The 17,027-nt window shown below is 55.9% G+C and overlaps 8 protein-coding genes across 8 annotated transcripts; 4 read left to right on the forward strand and 4 right to left on the reverse strand.

Moving 5' to 3' along the window:
* Positions 1–253: 253 nt before the first annotated feature.
* Positions 254–1,543, reverse strand: ColSpa_02288 (uncharacterized protein; the record flags this gene model as incomplete). The annotated part of the gene is made up of 2 exons (XM_049268500.1): positions 254–1,154; positions 1,230–1,543. The coding sequence occupies 2 exons, from the start codon at positions 1,541–1,543 to the stop codon at positions 254–256; spliced, it is 1,215 nt and encodes a 404-aa protein (XP_049124457.1).
* Positions 1,544–2,052: 509 nt separating this feature from the next.
* ColSpa_02289 (54S ribosomal protein L44, mitochondrial) lies at positions 2,053–2,441 on the forward strand (the record flags this gene model as incomplete). The annotated part of the gene is made up of 2 exons (XM_049268501.1): positions 2,053–2,233; positions 2,329–2,441. 2 exons carry the CDS (start codon positions 2,053–2,055, stop codon positions 2,439–2,441), a joined length of 294 nt encoding a protein of 97 aa, XP_049124458.1.
* Positions 2,442–2,894: 453 nt separating this feature from the next.
* Positions 2,895–4,057, reverse strand: ColSpa_02290 (inorganic pyrophosphatase; the record flags this gene model as incomplete). The annotated part of the gene is made up of 5 exons (XM_049268502.1): positions 2,895–3,036; positions 3,099–3,191; positions 3,239–3,582; positions 3,647–3,766; positions 3,875–4,057. 5 exons carry the CDS (start codon positions 4,055–4,057, stop codon positions 2,895–2,897), a joined length of 882 nt encoding a protein of 293 aa, XP_049124459.1.
* Positions 4,058–5,369: 1,312 nt separating this feature from the next.
* Positions 5,370–6,353, forward strand: ColSpa_02291 (metallophosphoesterase domain-containing protein 1; the record flags this gene model as incomplete). The annotated part of the gene is made up of 1 exon (XM_049268503.1): positions 5,370–6,353. One exon carries the CDS (start codon positions 5,370–5,372, stop codon positions 6,351–6,353), a length of 984 nt encoding a protein of 327 aa, XP_049124460.1.
* Positions 6,354–6,567: 214 nt separating this feature from the next.
* On the forward strand, positions 6,568–7,902 carry ColSpa_02292 (tRNA-dihydrouridine(20a/20b) synthase [NAD(P)+]; the record flags this gene model as incomplete). The annotated part of the gene is made up of 2 exons (XM_049268504.1): positions 6,568–6,736; positions 6,788–7,902. 2 exons carry the CDS (start codon positions 6,568–6,570, stop codon positions 7,900–7,902), a joined length of 1,284 nt encoding a protein of 427 aa, XP_049124461.1.
* A 290-nt stretch (positions 7,903–8,192) lies between these two features.
* On the reverse strand, positions 8,193–8,981 carry ColSpa_02293 (MICOS subunit MIC26; the record flags this gene model as incomplete). The annotated part of the gene is made up of 2 exons (XM_049268505.1): positions 8,193–8,822; positions 8,880–8,981. The coding sequence occupies 2 exons, from the start codon at positions 8,979–8,981 to the stop codon at positions 8,193–8,195; spliced, it is 732 nt and encodes a 243-aa protein (XP_049124462.1).
* A 450-nt stretch (positions 8,982–9,431) lies between these two features.
* Positions 9,432–11,801, forward strand: ColSpa_02294 (mitochondrial intermediate peptidase; the record flags this gene model as incomplete). The annotated part of the gene is made up of 1 exon (XM_049268506.1): positions 9,432–11,801. The coding sequence occupies one exon, from the start codon at positions 9,432–9,434 to the stop codon at positions 11,799–11,801; it is 2,370 nt and encodes a 789-aa protein (XP_049124463.1).
* A 2,172-nt stretch (positions 11,802–13,973) lies between these two features.
* ColSpa_02295 (uncharacterized protein) lies at positions 13,974–15,230 on the reverse strand (the record flags this gene model as incomplete). The annotated part of the gene is made up of 1 exon (XM_049268507.1): positions 13,974–15,230. The coding sequence occupies one exon, from the start codon at positions 15,228–15,230 to the stop codon at positions 13,974–13,976; it is 1,257 nt and encodes a 418-aa protein (XP_049124464.1).
* Positions 15,231–17,027: the final 1,797 nt, after the last annotated feature.

Here is a 17,027-nt window from a genome sequence, read left to right on the forward strand (position 1 = left end):
ATGCGGCGTCGACCAACACTAAGTTCCTCATGATAGCCTGGCCTCTCTCTTCTGGGATACTCCACCCCTCGAAGGACAAAGAAAATGTTACTCTCAACCTTATTTGGGATGGTTTCTTGGTCTCACAGCTACAGTCACTCAGCTAAAAACACCAACGTGGGGATCGAATGGTTGTCCATGTGATGATATTTCTTCTTTCACCGAGACCGTTCGGGCGTTTCGCTTGGTAACCCCATGATACTTGGTTGCTAGCCTACAGCTCATCTCGCTGCCTAACTTCCTCTTGCGTCCCTTGCTTCAGCTCGTCGCTGGGCACCTGGTCAACAAGAGCTTCACCCTCTACCGGCTCTCCCTCGTCCGTCGTCGTCTCCTCGCCGATTTCTGCTGGCATCTCCTCCACAATTCTACCCACCTTCTCGACCAGCGACTCGGGATCTCCACCGCCTGCCGATCGCTGCGGCTCCCGCCCGATGTCCACGGTAGGCAGAGAGTCATCCGGCAAACCCTCGACATCAAGCTTGCCCTCGTTCACCACCACCGCCTCCGAAGGTGTGCCAGACCCGGCATACTTGACAACCGCCCCGCCGCCGCCAACTGTGAGGTTATACACCAGTCGCAGCGGCAGCCATACTAGCCACCACATTGGTCCGTATAGCAGCCTCCGGAACAGCAGCCATGCGCCCGTCACCATGAGCATGTAAAGGGCCGTCTGCAGGTACCATGTATCGCTCTTCTGGGAACGGAGCAGTGTGCCCAGCAGGTCCTTGGAGCTCGCAAGCATCGTGTCGAGCGAACCGTACGAGTCGTTGAGCTGCGCCAGCGCCGCTGACGATTCCGTCAGGGTCTGGTGCGCGAACTCGCTGCGGGCCAGCTCCGCGGCGATGAGGTCATGCGTGCGCCGCAGCGCACTTGTGACGTTGCTGCTTGCACCAACTGTTTGCTTGTCATCCTCAGTCAAGGAACTTGTGTTCTGGCTGTTCTGGTGGACCTGTCGGTGGCGGATTACGTCTGGCTTTTGCGCACCGAGGGACGGGGAGGATGCTTCGGAGACGGGCTGTGAGTAGGACTGAAGGAGGAGTTCGCGCTCGAGACGCTGCGCCTGCAAGAGGTTGCGCTTCGCTGTAAGTTGCGCCTTGCGGAATGTGACTCGTGAACTGCACGTGCATGTCAGTGACCATGTGCTTCCCACCAACCCCTGAATAGCTGCGTGCATGTCAAAATACCCTTACCTCTTGAGTTCTTGCCTCAGCCTCTCCACGCCATCCTTGAGACGGGTCTTGGTATGCTCCGCCTCACTCCCCGGCCTCCCGTCCCTGAGGTCCTCAACTTCCTCCCCAAGAAGCTCCAAGTCATCCTCCTCTTCCCTGAGAATCTGGCTGATTTCTGAGCTCAGCTCGGCGCTGACGCTGTTTTCTTCGTTCGTACCGAGGGGCACCGAGCCCGGCTGGAACTTGAGGTTGTGGAGTCTGTCAATGAGCTCCTTGAGCTGGGCCGTGGTCTCTTGCAGGGCCGTCAGGCGCTCCTGCAGACCTTCGAAGGACATGTTCCGCGAGGTCGTTCCGCGGACTCGCTCGAAAAAGAGTGCTTCTCAATGAGAGCGCCGGACGTTATTTCCACAGAGGAAAAAGGCACTGAGTCGACTCTCACAAAAGTGGTGCACCTCGAGGTGTGCAGGCAGGTAGTGAGGTATCCGTAAAGCTGGCCTTTCGCGGTGACGAAATGACGCGGGATCAAGTGTTGGAACCCCGTTTAGTCGATATGCAAGAAAACGCCACACTGTTTGCCGGGGGTTGTCAAGCCACACACGCACGGCGTCCAAGCTCCCGTCCTCCCGAACGACGCAACACGAGCCACGCGACCCAAATTTTTGGCGACAGCTTCGTTGAACCACCCTCAGAAGGCCGTACTTCAAATCACGAACCCCCCGTGCGAGCCCCCGTCACCCAAGCCCGCCCACAACGAACCTCACCGACGAGGAATACCCCAGAACCGATCACAAGTCCCATTGACCTGCCAAAAGCCCCGAGCTCGCGCAGCCACCTAACCACCAAAATGATTACAAAGTTCATGACCGAGGTCACCACCAAGTTCAACCCCTTCTCGCCAAGGGCCAAGTCGGCGCGGCTGTTCCTCTCCAACATCCCGCCCACGGCGCGCGCGTCCGGCATGTCGATCAAGACGGTCCTGCTACCGCGGACGTCGACGGAGCCCTCGTCGTTGTTTGTCAAGTTCAGTACGTGACGACTCGCCCATACTCTTTTTGCGGCCCTATCCCCGCAACTGGAAAACAAGAATAAGGCGCAATGTTGGCTAACTTTTGTTGTGCAGAGGACGGCAAGGAGATGAGCATTGACTGCGAGAAGATGGGCATCAAGAACATCATTGAGGAGGTTGACAGACACTCCCGTGGTCTGCAGAAGCAGGCCGATTTGACCGACTAGAGAAAGAACGAGAGCAAAGGCGGATGAGATGTCCTTGTATTATTATGGCATTGCATGTACGGGTACCGGCGTTTATTTGGGATGGGAACGATATCCCCACGGAATCTCGATTGACTATCGTTGGGAGCTCCAAGACGTTGTATATGTAGGAGAAAGGATAGAAGAGCTATGCTGATGCTGTCTGGTTGCAATATACGGCAATGAATACGGATAAATGCGCACGTGGAAATTCCAAGCAAATCACGGCTAACGCAAGGTTGTCTAAATGATGCAACTGTGTTTTACGGTACTTTTAACTTTTTGGTATTTCTAGTTGATGCCTTTCGGCCATCGAGCTTCGACCTTGTGTTCAATAGCATCTACTAACAAAGCGACATCGTAAACGTCTGAGCCCTTTCTGGCTAAAGCATCCACCTTCACTACCATTTTCGTCAACACAAGAGAGGGGCTCCCTTATGCGGAGGCACCGCTGATGAAGAACCACTTGTCAATGGAAGCGTCAATCTTCTCGGCGGGGAGGTCCTGGTTAGGAGGCAGAGGAGGGAGCTGGTCAGAGCCGATGCGGGCGGGGGACTGGCTGACGGTGGTGTTGGCGCTGTGGTGAAGTTGGTTAGCAACAGCTCGAGGGCCTTGCCAAGAAATGGCGTGATGACTTACGTGGACACGCTGCCGGCCTGGGTCTTGCCGGTGATGAGTCTCTCCCAAGCCTCGGCGCACTCGCGGACGACGTCCATGGCGTAGCTGCGGCATCTGTTAGCTGTTTGATCAGAGCGAGTCCCGTGCGGCTGAAGACCAACCTCTTGTTCTTGCACTCGCCGGTGAAGGCGAACTGGTTCTCGGGCTTTCCGTCGGGAATCTTGTAGATGCGGAACCACTCGTTGGTGGCGCGCAGGAGACCGGGCAGGTGGCGCTCGACGTCCTCGACGTCGTTGAGCTTGGGGGCCAAGGGGTCGTTCACGTCAATAACAATGACCTTCCAGTCGGTCTCCTCCTCGTCGAGCAGGGCCATGACACCAAGGACCTTGACCTGCTTGACCTGGCCGGTGTAGCCAACAAGCTCACCGATCTCGCAGACATCGAGAGGGTCGTTGTCACCCTTGGCCTTGGTCTCGGGGTGGATGGCGTTGGGGTCCTCCCAGGTCTGGAGCGCGAGGTCAGCTGAGTTGTTTCCGAGCACAAGGATGTCATTTAGCGGTCAATCGTACCTGGGGGAAGGCACCGTAGTTCCAGAGGTAGCCCTTGTGGGGGAAGCAGTTGCGGACGTAGCGAAGCTTGCCCTTCTTGATGTCCTGCTTGATGGGGTTGAGGAGCTCCTCCTTGGAGATCTGTCGTTGAAGTGTCGGTCAGCGCCACTTTGTCAATTTGGCGTCTGCGGGTGCCAGCAAAACACTGCACCGAGACGAGGCATTGGAGAGGGGAAAGATGATACTTACCTCGAGCTTGGCGTTGGTCCAGCGGGGGATCTCAACAACCATGTTCAGGATGGTCTGCTCCTGGTTGGCGTAAAGGGGGATGTCGTGGAAGGGGGAGACGGGAACGCCATCCTTCTCGATGTAGACACGGTGCTCCAAGGTGTTGGGAGCACCAACCTTGCGGAGGGAGTAAGGGGAGGCCATTGCGGGCGGTGCGTGATGGAAACTTGGGTCAGAATCCTTTGAGATGGTAGAGAAGTGACGGGCAATCTGCGCGGTTCTTTGGGAGGGAATTTTGGATTTAATACCGGGGGCGGTCGCAGTTTGTGATGGGCGAGGAGGGGTGCCGTTGGCGGATGATGCAAGGAGGGATGGAGGGGGAGGGGTAGGAGACCCGGGCGTTAGCTTGGTGTGTGCCGCCAGGGTTGCTGAGTGATTGGCCCGGGACGGGGCCTGAATCGGGGGTCGACGAGTGAGGGTGGAAACGGTACTGGGTCGGGCGGAAGGCACGCGAAAACTGAGTGCGCGGCGGGCGGTGGAAGGCAGTCGCTGTACGGTTACGGGGGTAGCGAATGGGCTGACAGTTGGCTTCGAGAGGAGCTGCAGCTTAATCCCTCGTAGGAGCGGCATGTGTGTGTACTCAGTGACCTGCGCTGGGCCGGAGGAGTATCTGGCTGAGAAGAGAGAAGAAGGGGATTAATAGGGATGGGTGTAGTGTTTAAGGTTAGCACACAATAGGGGAGGTCTTCAGCAGGGCGAGTTGCGGCGAGGAGACTACTATGTCAAACAGTCTTTTCATCCGAGGTTCAATTGCAGAGAGAGTGCGAGAGTGCGCTAGTAGCGAGGTAGCCGTAGCCGGTCTGCAGCTGTCGACGGTATGGGCCTCTCGAGCTTGAGGTTGACGAGGTACTCGCGGCTATCGGAGCTGCATTTGACAAGTGGTTTCTGCTGGGTTGGTACGGGGCCAGGGAGAAACCGGGAGAAGCTCTCAGTCTGTCTGTCTTGTCGCGGCAGCAACCTGGCAACCTTCCGACAGCGCAATGACTTTGGAAAATTTCTTCACTAGCCTCACCGTGGCTGGAGCTCGTCGAGACCACCCCCTGCTCTTTTGCCCCTCCTTTACCCCTCCAAAGGTTGGACCGATCAGCTTTCATCTTGAGGAAGTTGGGGTGTTCATTGCGTGGTCGTAGCACTTGACCAAAGTTCCCATTGCCTCAGAATGTGAGGTTATTATTATGTCAACCTGCCATGGTTGGTCCTAGTGAGTAGCTGGGGCATGGTTGTTTCAAAGAAACAGAGATTGTCCACCACATTACACTTCGTCGATTGCATTCATAAAACATCCTGTATCCTAGCTCTGTTACCGTCAGATTCGTCTTGAAGCCGGCTCTCTTTCTCACGTTCAGGCTCCTACTGCTCCAAACGTTGGGAGCCTCCGAAAAAGCATTCGTAGTCGCAAGAATCAACTCCGGTCGGCCCAACCACTACATCTGTTTTGCAGACCTTCAGCAGCGCAATGTCTACTCGAGAGGACTTCATCAAAACTCGAGTCTTCATCATTTCAGACACCCATGGCCTTCGGCTTGGTTACAAGCACGAGGCAGACGTCGCCATCCATTGTGGTGATCTTACAAATGAGTCCAAACTCAAAGAATATCGAAATCTGATCAAAGACTTGAGTTGCATTAAAGCGCCCCTCAAGTTGGTTGTTCCCGGCAATCATGACTTTACTTTAGACACACCCCAGTTCCAGAGGAAGATTGATGAGGCACGGCGTGCCAAACCAGATCTGGACAAAAACTATACGGCAAAGTATGGGAATCCTGGCGATTCTCGCCGTTTATTTGCGGAGGTTAGGGACACAGGCATAGTCCTGCTCGAAGAAGGAACGCATACCTTCGATTTAGCCAACGGTACTCGCCTGAAGGTGTACGCAAGCCCTCGCACACCCGCTGCTGGAGGGTTCTGGGGTTTCCAATATCGGGTTGAAGACGGCCACAATTTTGCCATCGAGAAGGGGACCGATATTGCTATTACGCATGGCCCGGCGTTGGGTATGCTGGACCACTCAAAGGCTAACCCCAAGGCAGGCTGTCCATACCTACTCGGGGCCATTGCCCGTGTCCAGCCTCGATTGCATTGCTGTGGCCACATCCATGAAGGCTGGGGCGCCAAACTAGTGACATGGAACGGGGTTTTGCCCGAACATCCAACGGGCACAGGCGAGCATGGTGTTAAGGAATCCTCTGTCATAGCAGCCTTGCGTGACTTCAAATCATTGTCGACCGATTCGAAAGAGGAAAAGGCACGCAAAAGACAATTTGTGAAGCAAAGTTCTGCCGTCAAGTGCTGCAACATTAGTCACTGCCAGGGTGACCGCAACCCGCTTGGCCACGAGAGTCAAACGCTGTTTGTCAATGCCGCAATACAGGGTGCGCCAGGCGAGGCAGCACTTCACTATCCGTGGGTGATTGATATTGATCTTCCCAAGACATGTTGAACGAGGGTACGGAAGTGTTAGGTAGTAGTTTTACGTTAGATGCATGGACCGAAATCAACGGTAAATCTCCGATAAATGCTTATCGATAAGATACCGTACTTTTCTCCATACTCTAACCCCGTCAGGGCATCGCCGAAGAGTCAACCATCGGATTGCGCCGAATACTTCCGTTCCTTTTGTCGAAAGCTATGTAACTTCACGCTCCTTCCTTGTCATGTCCCTTCGCACGCTGCTCAAGACCATGGGTTCAGAAATCAAGAAAGTGCCTATCCCCCGCCGTGGGGTCGACTATAGGGGCAAGATCGTTCTTGCGCCGATGGTCCGCTCCGGTGAACTTCCTTCTCGCCTCCTGGCTCTGCACTATGGCGCAGACTTGGTATGGGGTAAGTTTAAGACAGCCAGCGGTACTAAACTTTCATTGACAAGTCTCTTAGGCCCCGAAACCGTTGATAAGGCCATGATCGGCACCACTCGCAGAGTGAATCCTGTTACGAAGACGATCGACTGGACCAAGATCCCCTCCTTCGGGCAGAAGAACCCCCCAAAGACCATACCCGAGGCCATGGTCTTCAGTACACACCCGGAGAAAGAGGCGGGCAAGCTGATCTTTCAGATTGGAACCGCCGACCCGGACTTGGCAGTGCAAGCGGCCAGACTCGTCGCAGCGGATGTAGCCGGTATCGACGTCAATGCTGGCTGTCCCAAGCCCTTTAGCATCAGCGGCGGAATGGGAGCGGCTCTTCTGAAGACACCTGATAAGCTTTGTGCGATCTTGGAGGCTTTGGTCGCAAACATTATGCCGGAGTTCGAGATCGGCATCAGCGTCAAGATTCGCCTCCTTGATACCCCAGAACAGACAGAGGCTCTCGTGCGGAAGCTTTGCGCCACCGGCATTACTGGCCTCACCATTCACTGCCGAACGACTCCTATGAGACCCAGAGAGCGAGCGATCCGTGAACAACTCCGCATGGTTGCGCAAGTCTGTCACGAAGCTGGCGTTGCTTGCATCATGAATGGCGACGTTGAAAGCCGAGATCACGCAGTGGACTTGATCAAGGAATACGGTGTCGATGGCGCCATGATTGCAACCGCCGCGGAGTCGAACTCAAGTTGCTTCAGGTCAAAAGTTGACGGAGGTCTCGCCACCTGGGAGGAAATCGCGGCGACTTATGTCAAGTATGCTCTGGAAGTCGACAACAAGTACGGCAACACCAAGTATCTGTTGTGTCAGATTGTGCCGGGCAAGAGTGCGATGTATCAGAAGATGAACCAGTGCAAGAGCTATACCCAGATGTGCCGCGCCCTCGGGCTCGAGGACCTCGTGGAGCTCGCTCAACAGACAGACTTGAACAAGGGCGTTGATCCGGAAAAGGGGCTAAACAAGGGCGGAAAGAAGAGCAACCCAAGCGCCATGGCAGCTGGTGGCAAAATGGCCGAGAGCCGTGCCAACCAGGCCCCTCGCAATAAGTCTCAACGGGGCGTCAACGCTCCGTCGGAAGTCCCGCCAGCCCAGCCGGTTCAGTCCACTGCTGCCGCCCTCCAGACATGAGCCACGGGACTTGAAACCTCACGATGAGGGTGGTTTGCATAGGTACACAGGCGTTCGGGTTGATTAGAACAAAGCATAGCGACACATTGGTCCGTTTTGGCGGGCAAACCAAATAAAAGGAATGAGCGATAGATGGCACTCCCCACATAGCTTTCACACAATAGTACAAGTCATCAAGACTGAGCAACTTGCTTGAAACAAACCGGCCTCAAGCTGATGAAATGTGTGAATTACAAAGGAACCGTGTGCAGCGACTCTATTCGCTTCTATGATACAGTCCCACCCTTCTTTTATTTGCCCTTCTTCACCCAGTCCTCAACGGTTTCCCGGGCATCCGTGACCTTCTCATCGACATATCGTACACCAATCTCGCTGTGGAGTCTCGCCATCCGCCAGCTATTCTCGATGCTCTCGCGGAGCTTGAGGTGGCCCTGGGCGACGACGGGGAACCGCTGCTCGTACTTCCACGCAAGGTTGGAGACGTTACCCATGGTGATGGGCAGGACGGTCCAGCCGGCGGTGATGCCGAGGGCCAGAGGGGCAGTGGCGCGCAGAACGATACTGCGGTTGCGCGTGACGATGCTGCCAGCCATGGCGGCGACGAGGACGTAGATGGCTCCGGGCATCAGCTTCTCGCCGCTCTCACGGGGGGGAGCGAGGGATGCGATCGTGCTGGTGAAGGACTGCTCGAGATTGAAGGCCTTGTCCATCGTCCGGTTGACGGCATCCTCGGCGCCGACGGCGTACTGGTAGAGGGCCAGGCGCGCCTTGCCGATCTGGACGGCGAGACGGTCGGTGGGAGTAGGTCCTCGGGTCTTGGGTTCTTCGGACGGAGGAGGCTGCTCGGCCCGGGGGATCGGAGGAGGGAGAGTCCCGCTCGTCGCGGGGAGCTCCGGGTCGTCGTAGATGGGCTTCTTGGACTGCGTGCAGGTTAGCGTTCTGGACTCATCAGTGGCTTTGGACGACTCCAGACGTACCTGGCTGCTCTCGGGAGCTTCAGCGTAGGCAGTTCGGGGGCCAGGGCGAATCCTCCCAGCATAACCGTCGCTGCCAACGGCGCGGCGCGCTATCCGTTCCATGTCAGCAATCGAATCAGACGAAAAAGAATTGGCAAGAGGTGTTTACCCGTTGTAGCAACACTCTAGCAGCCATGGTCCGCTCAATTGGTCGATTGAGGGAATTGGGTCTTGGTCTCGCGAGAATTATTTGGTTGTAATGTAATGATGCACAAGCAACTTGCAAGTAGCCAATGCCAGGCCCACGCTGCGGCTATTTCCGGAGCTCGGGAATTCGATTATGCACTTGCACACACACACACCCTTGCACAAAAAAGTCCCATCCTCAAGTCCGGATGACATCCCGGCTATGCATTGGTTATTATCTTATTCCCAGTATTTCTCCCTACGTGTTTCTCCAGCTGCGGTCCTTGGCCATTTCTACCAACGCCCTCGCTTTGTCTTGCTGCTTGTTTTTACTAGATCCTCACCCGGACCTGCAGTGATGGTCGCCACGTCGACGAATTGCTCATAATGTTCAAATCTCCAAGCCGCGGCCTTTGGGTCTGCACCCAATGTGTTCGGCAAGCTTCCCGAGGCCAGCAGCGTCGATGGATGTCTGCCGTCTCCGGTGCCGCACCCTCGAGCATCACCGCCGACCACTCACCCCCGGGTAGAAACACCGACGATGCAATCCTGCGCGAGCTGTTCGACTCTCCCGACCGGGTCGCCAAGGCCTTCAAGGCGGCTGGGCCCAGTGTCGGCCTATTCAAGAACCGTTACCTCACCAGCCCGAATGGCTTTTACGTCTTCGCCCGCAGAAGCTTGGAGAAGGCGCAGAAGATCGTCCATCGTGTCCTTCATGCGTCGAGTATATCCGAATACCAGGCCGTCGTCAAGGATCTTGACCGCCTCAGCGACCTACTCTGCCGAGTCCTTGACCTCTCTGACTTTGTCAGGATGACGCATCCAGACCCTCGATTCCAACAAGCAGCTGCCGGGGCTTGGTCCATGGTTTACCAGTACATGAACCAGCTGAATACGATGACCGGACTGAGCGACCAGTTGGTGAAAGCCATGGGACTGCCCGACGTCGTTGCGGCATGGTCGGAAGAGGAGAGGACTGTTGCGGAGATTCTCAAGCTGGACTTCACCAAGTCGGCTGTCGACCTGCCGCAACAGGAGCGGGACCGTTTCGTCGACCTCTCGCAGCAGATCAGTGAGGTTGGTTCCATGTTTGTCTCGGACATGGCGCCTGCAAAGAGGGAAATCGTTCTCCCTTCGTCGAGTTTCTACGGGCTGTATCCTGGAATTGCTCGTGCGCTCACTATGAGGGGCAAGTTGCGCCTCCCCACCACTGGACCTGAAGCTCAGGCCGCGCTTCGTAGCGTCAAGGACGAGGGAACGCGGAAGGAGGTGTTCACTGCGATGCGCACCGCCTCCAAGCAGACAGTTCGTCTGCTGGAGACGATGCTTAAGCTTCGATCCGAGCTGGCGAACCTTGCGGGCTTCTCTAGCTATGCTCACCTTTCTCTGAAAGATAGGATGATGGCAAAGTCCCCGGGCGCCGTGATGCAGTTTCTTCAGGCGCTGCAAAAGTACAACACCCCTATCGTCCAGGAGGAAATGGCGGATCTCCTGAAGTTGAAGCAGACCCGACTGGACGCCACGGCTACTCAAGTCAACCCCTGGGACAAGGATTTCCTAATGGATGGCGTACGGTCTGAAATGAGGCTTCCAGTCCGCCATCCTGATCATCTCCCCTCTTTCTTCTCAATTGGAACCGTCATGCAGGGCATGTCAAGGTTGTTTACCCGTCTCTACGGCATCCAGTTCAAGCCTAGAGAGTCCCAGCCGGGCGAGACCTGGCACGAGGATGTACGACGACTTGATGTTGTCACGGATACCGGCGAGCTGATTGCCGTCCTGTACTGCGACCTGTTTTTCAGAGAAGACAAGTCGCCAAACCCTGCCCACTTCACAGTGCGCTGCTCCCGAGCTATCGCTCCGTACGAAGTCCAAGAGGCTGCCGAAGACTTGCACAATGCCACTTCCGACATGCCCAAGTTCGAGAGACCTGAGCAAGCTGCCAACGATGGTATGGAGAGCTCGCAGCAGGATGGTGTACTAATGCAGTTGCCTACCATTGCACTTGTTTGCGACTTCCCCAAGCATGACGCTGGCAGCTCCGCACCAGCACTTCTTTCATACTACCAGGTTGAGACGCTCTTCCATGAGATGGGGCATGCCATTCACTCTATCTTGGCTCGCACCAAGCTTCAGAACGTTTCGGGCACGCGATGCGCGACCGACTTTGCCGAGCTCCCGTCCACGCTGATGGAGCACTTTGCAGCCGACCCATCAGTGTTGGGACTCTTCGCAAGGCACTGGAAAACGGACGAGCCTCTGCCCTATCAGATGGTCGCCGAGAGAATCCGTCTAGCGAAGCGTTTTGAGGGCATCGACACCGAGAACCAGATTCTCCTGTCCCTCCTTGACCAGTCTTATCACGCTCCTGAGGTCGCCGACTCGTCCTTCGACTCTACCCAAGTCTACCACAACCTGCAGAGACAATACTCCCAGGGCGGCCCCGACCCTCCCGGCACGTGCTGGCAGGGATTCTTCGGTCACTTGCACGGATACGGCAGCACCTACTACAGCTACGTTTTCGACCGCGTTCTGGCCGAGCGGGTCTGGCGTGTGGTGTTCCGCGCGGGTGCGGACGGCAAGGCGCTCGACCGAGCCAACGGCGAGCGGCTCAAGGAGAATCTCCTGAAGTGGGGAGGCAGCCGCGACCCGTGGCAGTGCCTGGCGGACACTCTGCAGGACGACCGTCTCGCCAAGGGCGATGACAAGGCGATGGCGCTGGTCGGCAGCTGGGGCATCAAGGATGACCATGCTTGATCGGCATAGATACGTCAGTGTATATTATATGTAACGCAATGCCCGCATTATCATGCGACTGAAACCATAGACAAATAGAATATGTACAAAACAACTACTGTAGGCTTGATCTATTAGGATGACATGATGCTGTCCGGTATTTCTCACAAGCATCATCTCGCCAGACTCGGTGCAATCGATGCGACTGCTTTCCTCTCAACGGATACTGGATGCGTCGCCTGGCCAGCAAGAAAAATGTCCAGCAAAATGAATTCATCTTCCCGCAAGCCTCTGTGTTATTCTGAACAAGGCCGCCGTTGTTAGGGCCCATGTCTGTCTGGATTTCTGCCATTGGTGCTCGCCCCAACGGCGAGGACAAGGACAATGCCAAAAGGGAGCTAGGCATTAAAAGACAGAACTCCGGTTGCTCTCGGCATCATTGATCATCCCAACTTCACACTGGCCGGAAAATCTCAGTTCTACCTTGATAACCGGTGCTCTTCCCAAATGAGATTGAGGGAGTAGAGTGCAGGCTGCCGCCTATACGATGCGGTCATCTCAAGCGCAACATCCTTCAGCCCGCCAGTTCGTAGCAGATGCGACGACACTCTAAACAAAACACCGAAAAGACATTAAAGACACAAAAAGAAAGAATCAGGCAGCCAGAGCCGGTAGATACTACCCAGGAGGCCATAATATCACGACCTTGAAATCCATGCAGCCCCAAGTCCGAATCGTCTGAAAGTATTGAAACGAGAGTTCGGGACTTTGGAGAGGTCTCTGAGAGCATACGCAGTTAACCTGAACAACCCGTTAGGCAATGGTAAACTCTGATGCTCACGTCTTGCCCTCCTCTCTCTATGACTTTGGCTCATGGCGTCGTCTGGCGGCTCCAGCCCGCTGTGCCATGGCTATCTTTACAGAAAGACTGCCTGTTCTCACCTCGACTCCCATGAACATACCCAGTCCGTCTCCGTATCCCTAAGCTTCAGTCTTTCCACGGCAATAGTCGAGCCCCCTGCCCTACCCGCGCACCCTTTCATCCCAACATCCGCACCCAGCCTCGCGCCAGGCAGCAACAGGCCTCAACCACGCCGTCTCTACCTTTATCACCAACCTCCCCTCCAGAGAAGGATGAAATTGGGGGACGCCCCGGGACGCGGTAGCCGAGCGGATAAACACTGGTAGAATAATTCCCCTAGGGGGTGGGGCTTTCATAGGACTCGGGTCGATGCCCGCGGGGGTCGGATCGATTGACCGAACTTTTAGGCGTTTTGTTCTGCTGACTTGTTTTTCAGTTCTTCCTACCTTACTTAGCTCTCTGGTGAAGAGATGCCTGATACGAGTATTTTTCACATCTGTTTGTGTCTTACTGCGCGTGGGTGAGAGGTGAGATGCGCTGGGCATGAATGAGACGGCCGTGAGGGAAGGAGCACCTTCCGGTGGTGGGACGCTTGCAACGATCTTTCTCTTTTCTTTTTTGCTGCACAAACGTGAACCGTGTTTTCCTTCTGTCGTTGCGGGAATATCAGCCTTCTCATATCCCCCTTTACAGCCGCCGTTATTATCTTGCTTATCATCTATCACGAGGTCCCCTATTCCACCTACGCTCACTCATAGCAGTCGCTGGAAACCCTTTTGGTGGCATGTAGTCCAGAAAGAACAACAGCTTCGTTGCGGCTTTAGGTCTTCAGTACATTGCGCATTCCCATTCACACATAGCTTCATAATATAGGAAACTAAAGGACTCCCACGTCTTCACAGCCGACCTTCCACACGCCACAGTCACCAGGAAGAGGAAACACAGCACATTTGGTAAACAGTGTATTCTGTTGGTGTTTACAGTCTCGAGCCTCAAGTAATGGAACGCTGTAACTGCCGACTACAAAAGAAGAAAGCGACCGTGGGTATAAATCCTATCCAGAAGACCACAAAACGCCCAATCCAAAGCAAACTACGACCCGTTGCCCAGCGAGGTACAATCACAGTCTTTCCACCACACATTTATAAAACAAAACAAAGCGAATGTCTAATAAGTCTCCCCAGCAGCCCCATAGCCCGGCATGTCTCTCCCCCAGAAAAGAATCGAAGAACAATGTACCAACATTACAAAACACAGTATCGTGGAAGCACACCCCCCCTTCCTATGTCCACCTTCCCAGAGACAAACTCTCCTGTTCCTTTCCTTCAGGCTCACCGCTTCACCTGCGAAGGCATCTGCGGCGTCTGCGGCACGTAGGGCTTCCCCCTCCTCACCTCCCCGAGCTCCGCCTCCTCCATCATGTCCGTAAACGTCGTCATCCTCTTCGCCCCGGGTCTCTCGCTCCCGACGGTCCGCGGGTCCGCGAACACGTTGATGCTCTCGCTGCTTGGCTCACGCTGAATGTACCCCGGCTTCGGCGGGGAAAGCGGGCTCGGGACCCTTGAAGGATGGTACCGTCGAGATCCAGAGTTGGGACGCATGCTTCGGATAGGCGGAACGGGAATGCCCCGCTCCGGCGTGTGGTTTGGTGGCGTCCCCGGGGCGGAGTCACTCCGAGCGAGGCCAATGGGGTGGTGTGCCAGTGTCGTCGCCGTTGACGACAGACGGTTGTGATGCCCGTTAGCACCGGCTCCGTAGCGTGTCGGGGACGTGGCGAAGCCACGGGAGTTGACCGTTGACGGGGTCTTGAGGATGAAGTCGGTCCGGAGGGCGGAGTCGGACAAGGGGATGGGGTCGGAGATAATGTTGCCGAAGGACGAGGTCGATGTCGAGGGCCGCGGGGCGCCGCTGCGCTTCTTCTCGTTCGGGGCTGCGGTGCTGCGTCGACGGCGGCGGGCGAGGAAGAGGAGGAGGGCAACACCGAGACCGACGCCCGCCAGCACACCGCAAAGGACGCCAATGACAATGGCGGTGGGGAAAGTGCTGTCGTTCTTGTTGTCGTCGTCGGGGGCTGCGCTGGCCGCGATGGTGGTGGGAATGACGGTAGGAATGACGGTGGGAGCAACGCCGGTGGATGTTGGGCCGGGGGTGGAGGTAGACACGATCTCCGGCGCCTTGGTCTGATCTGAGTCCATCACACACTGCAAGCTCTTATTGCAGGTGTATCCGAAGGGGCAGCACTTATCGATGCCGCAAGTGTCAAGCTTGCCCGTAAGAACTGTTGTCTTGATCTGCGCATCGGGATGTGCCGTGGGGTCCTGCAGGTTCAGGTTGCAGGTGATGGGCGAAATCTTATCGCAGGTGCTCCCCTCTGGACAGCAGAGAACGGTGGTGTTTGCAGCTAGAGTGATGCACGTCGTCCCTGTCCCACAGCAAAAGTTGCTGGGCAGTCCATTACCGCAGGGGGAGAAGCCGTCGGCGGCGCATGAGTCTTGTCGCCCAAAAACGGAGGGGATAGAAGCGGCGTGGGCGGAGGCGAGGAGGATTAAGAGCACCGTGGCTCGTGTGCATTTTCGTAATCTCTCCATGGTTGAGCTCAATATGTGGTGAGGTAGTTATGGCTGTCTCTCAGCTATGTGTTTCTTGATGGCGTCGCAGCGCTCGCGTTGGACACAACTCTTGTGGCGGAGTCAGTCGCGTGTGTCATAAGGCGTGTAAGTCGGGGAGTCAGGTAGTGGTTTGTGTCAACAGTAGAATGACGAAAGATGAGGGAGAGGCTTCGGTACGCTTCTTGGGTAGGGGACACAAAGACGTAGAAATAAGTCGAGGTTTGGAGATGTTTCGTGCGAGAGTGGTTACGAACACACAATGAACTTGTCGCTATTCCCAGACAACGGTTTATGAGACAAGGAACGGCCAGTCAGTACTTCATCGGGTGGGCGAGAGGCCGCACAAAAGAATTGGTGACAAGACGATCAGGCAATGATGACCTCAGAAAGCAGACGTCAAGAGACAATATTGGGAAGCGGAAGGAAAAGAAGAGTCAGACGATGGCCCGAAAGATGACGATTCTGTTTCCACCGGTCAGCGAGCAAACTCACCCAAACCCAATCTTTTTTGGTCTGGGCTTGATATCACGGTAAGGCGGCAAGGGCCATTGTTCCCGACCCCTACCTCTGCCACTCGGCGGAGGACTCCCACGGAAGAGTGAAAAGAGAACCACTTCAGACCCGACACTCGTCCTCTTGCGCGGCTCGAAACGAACGAGCTTCACCTCTGCCCAAGGGGAGGTGCCGCCCGATCAACCTCGCCTCTGAGGTCGGCTGTGCGGTGGCCAACCAAACGGCCGCTGGGCGGCATCGCGGCGACTTGCGAGGGCTTGCCTGCAATAATCCTTTGCAAGCGCGGTCGGATCGTAGGGCACTGCCGCTCGTTCGTTCGTCCGGCGGGGGTCGGGCTATGGGTAGGGAGATGGTGGAGCGATGGTGCTGCGCAGGCTGTACGTCGCCAGTGTCACCATGCCGAAGCAGACGACCCCCAAGCCTTCATCGTGAGAGGTTTGATAGGGCGTCAACGGCCAACACTCCGACCTCTGGTCATTCGCAGACCCCGGAACCATTGGCGGATCATGAGAAAAGAAAATGGGCAGCAGCGATAGCAAGGGGGGTTTCTAATTGCTATCTGCTGTCTGCCACCCTCACGTTGGGCGGCACGACGTCTGGCCGTGAGGCAGTGCTGGTATGGGTAGTCGCTGGGCCGGCGACAACGAGAGGCTGTCGACGCAGGACGAGTGCCTCTGCTGTGGAGCCGCCAGTCTGCACCTCTTGTCGCCAAATAGCCGGCTCCGTTCGTTGGCGAGGAACGAGCCGTGAGAGGTCGATGAGTCGCAGTGAAGAAACAAGCGGCACTGAGAATCGTGCCCAAAAACAGTCAGCGAGTGCCAGAATGTAGCCGCGCAGCCGAAACGCGCGCCTATGATTCGTCGGTGGCGTCGTGGGGCCCAAATTTAGGGTGGCCCCTGCATCGAAACCCGCGCCCCCGTTGTCGTCTCTTTTAGCGTCCGTCTTTCCTTCCCTTTTCAGCAGCGGCCCAGGTACCTCCCTCTTTGTTTCCGTCCTTCAGGCGTCTTTAACCGCTTTTCCACATTGTTCAATCCTTTAGAGCGGCCAACGCCAAAGAACCCTCGTGATCCGTACTCTGGCTTGTCAACGTTGACTAAGGAAACAGGCTTGACAGGGTCCCTGATTATGGATTTCGCCGAGAACACTTCCAAGACAAGACCAAGACCAGGACCAACCTCAATGGCCCGCTACTTTGTCGAATCAAGCCACACGTGACGTACGCCATCGTCCCAGCCACTGCGACCGCTACTTCAGTCTCGTCCA

Source organism: Colletotrichum spaethianum (assembly GCF_022836535.1).
Source record: "Colletotrichum spaethianum MAFF 239500 DNA, contig04, whole genome shotgun sequence".
Taxonomy (NCBI): domain Eukaryota; kingdom Fungi; phylum Ascomycota; class Sordariomycetes; order Glomerellales; family Glomerellaceae; genus Colletotrichum; species Colletotrichum spaethianum.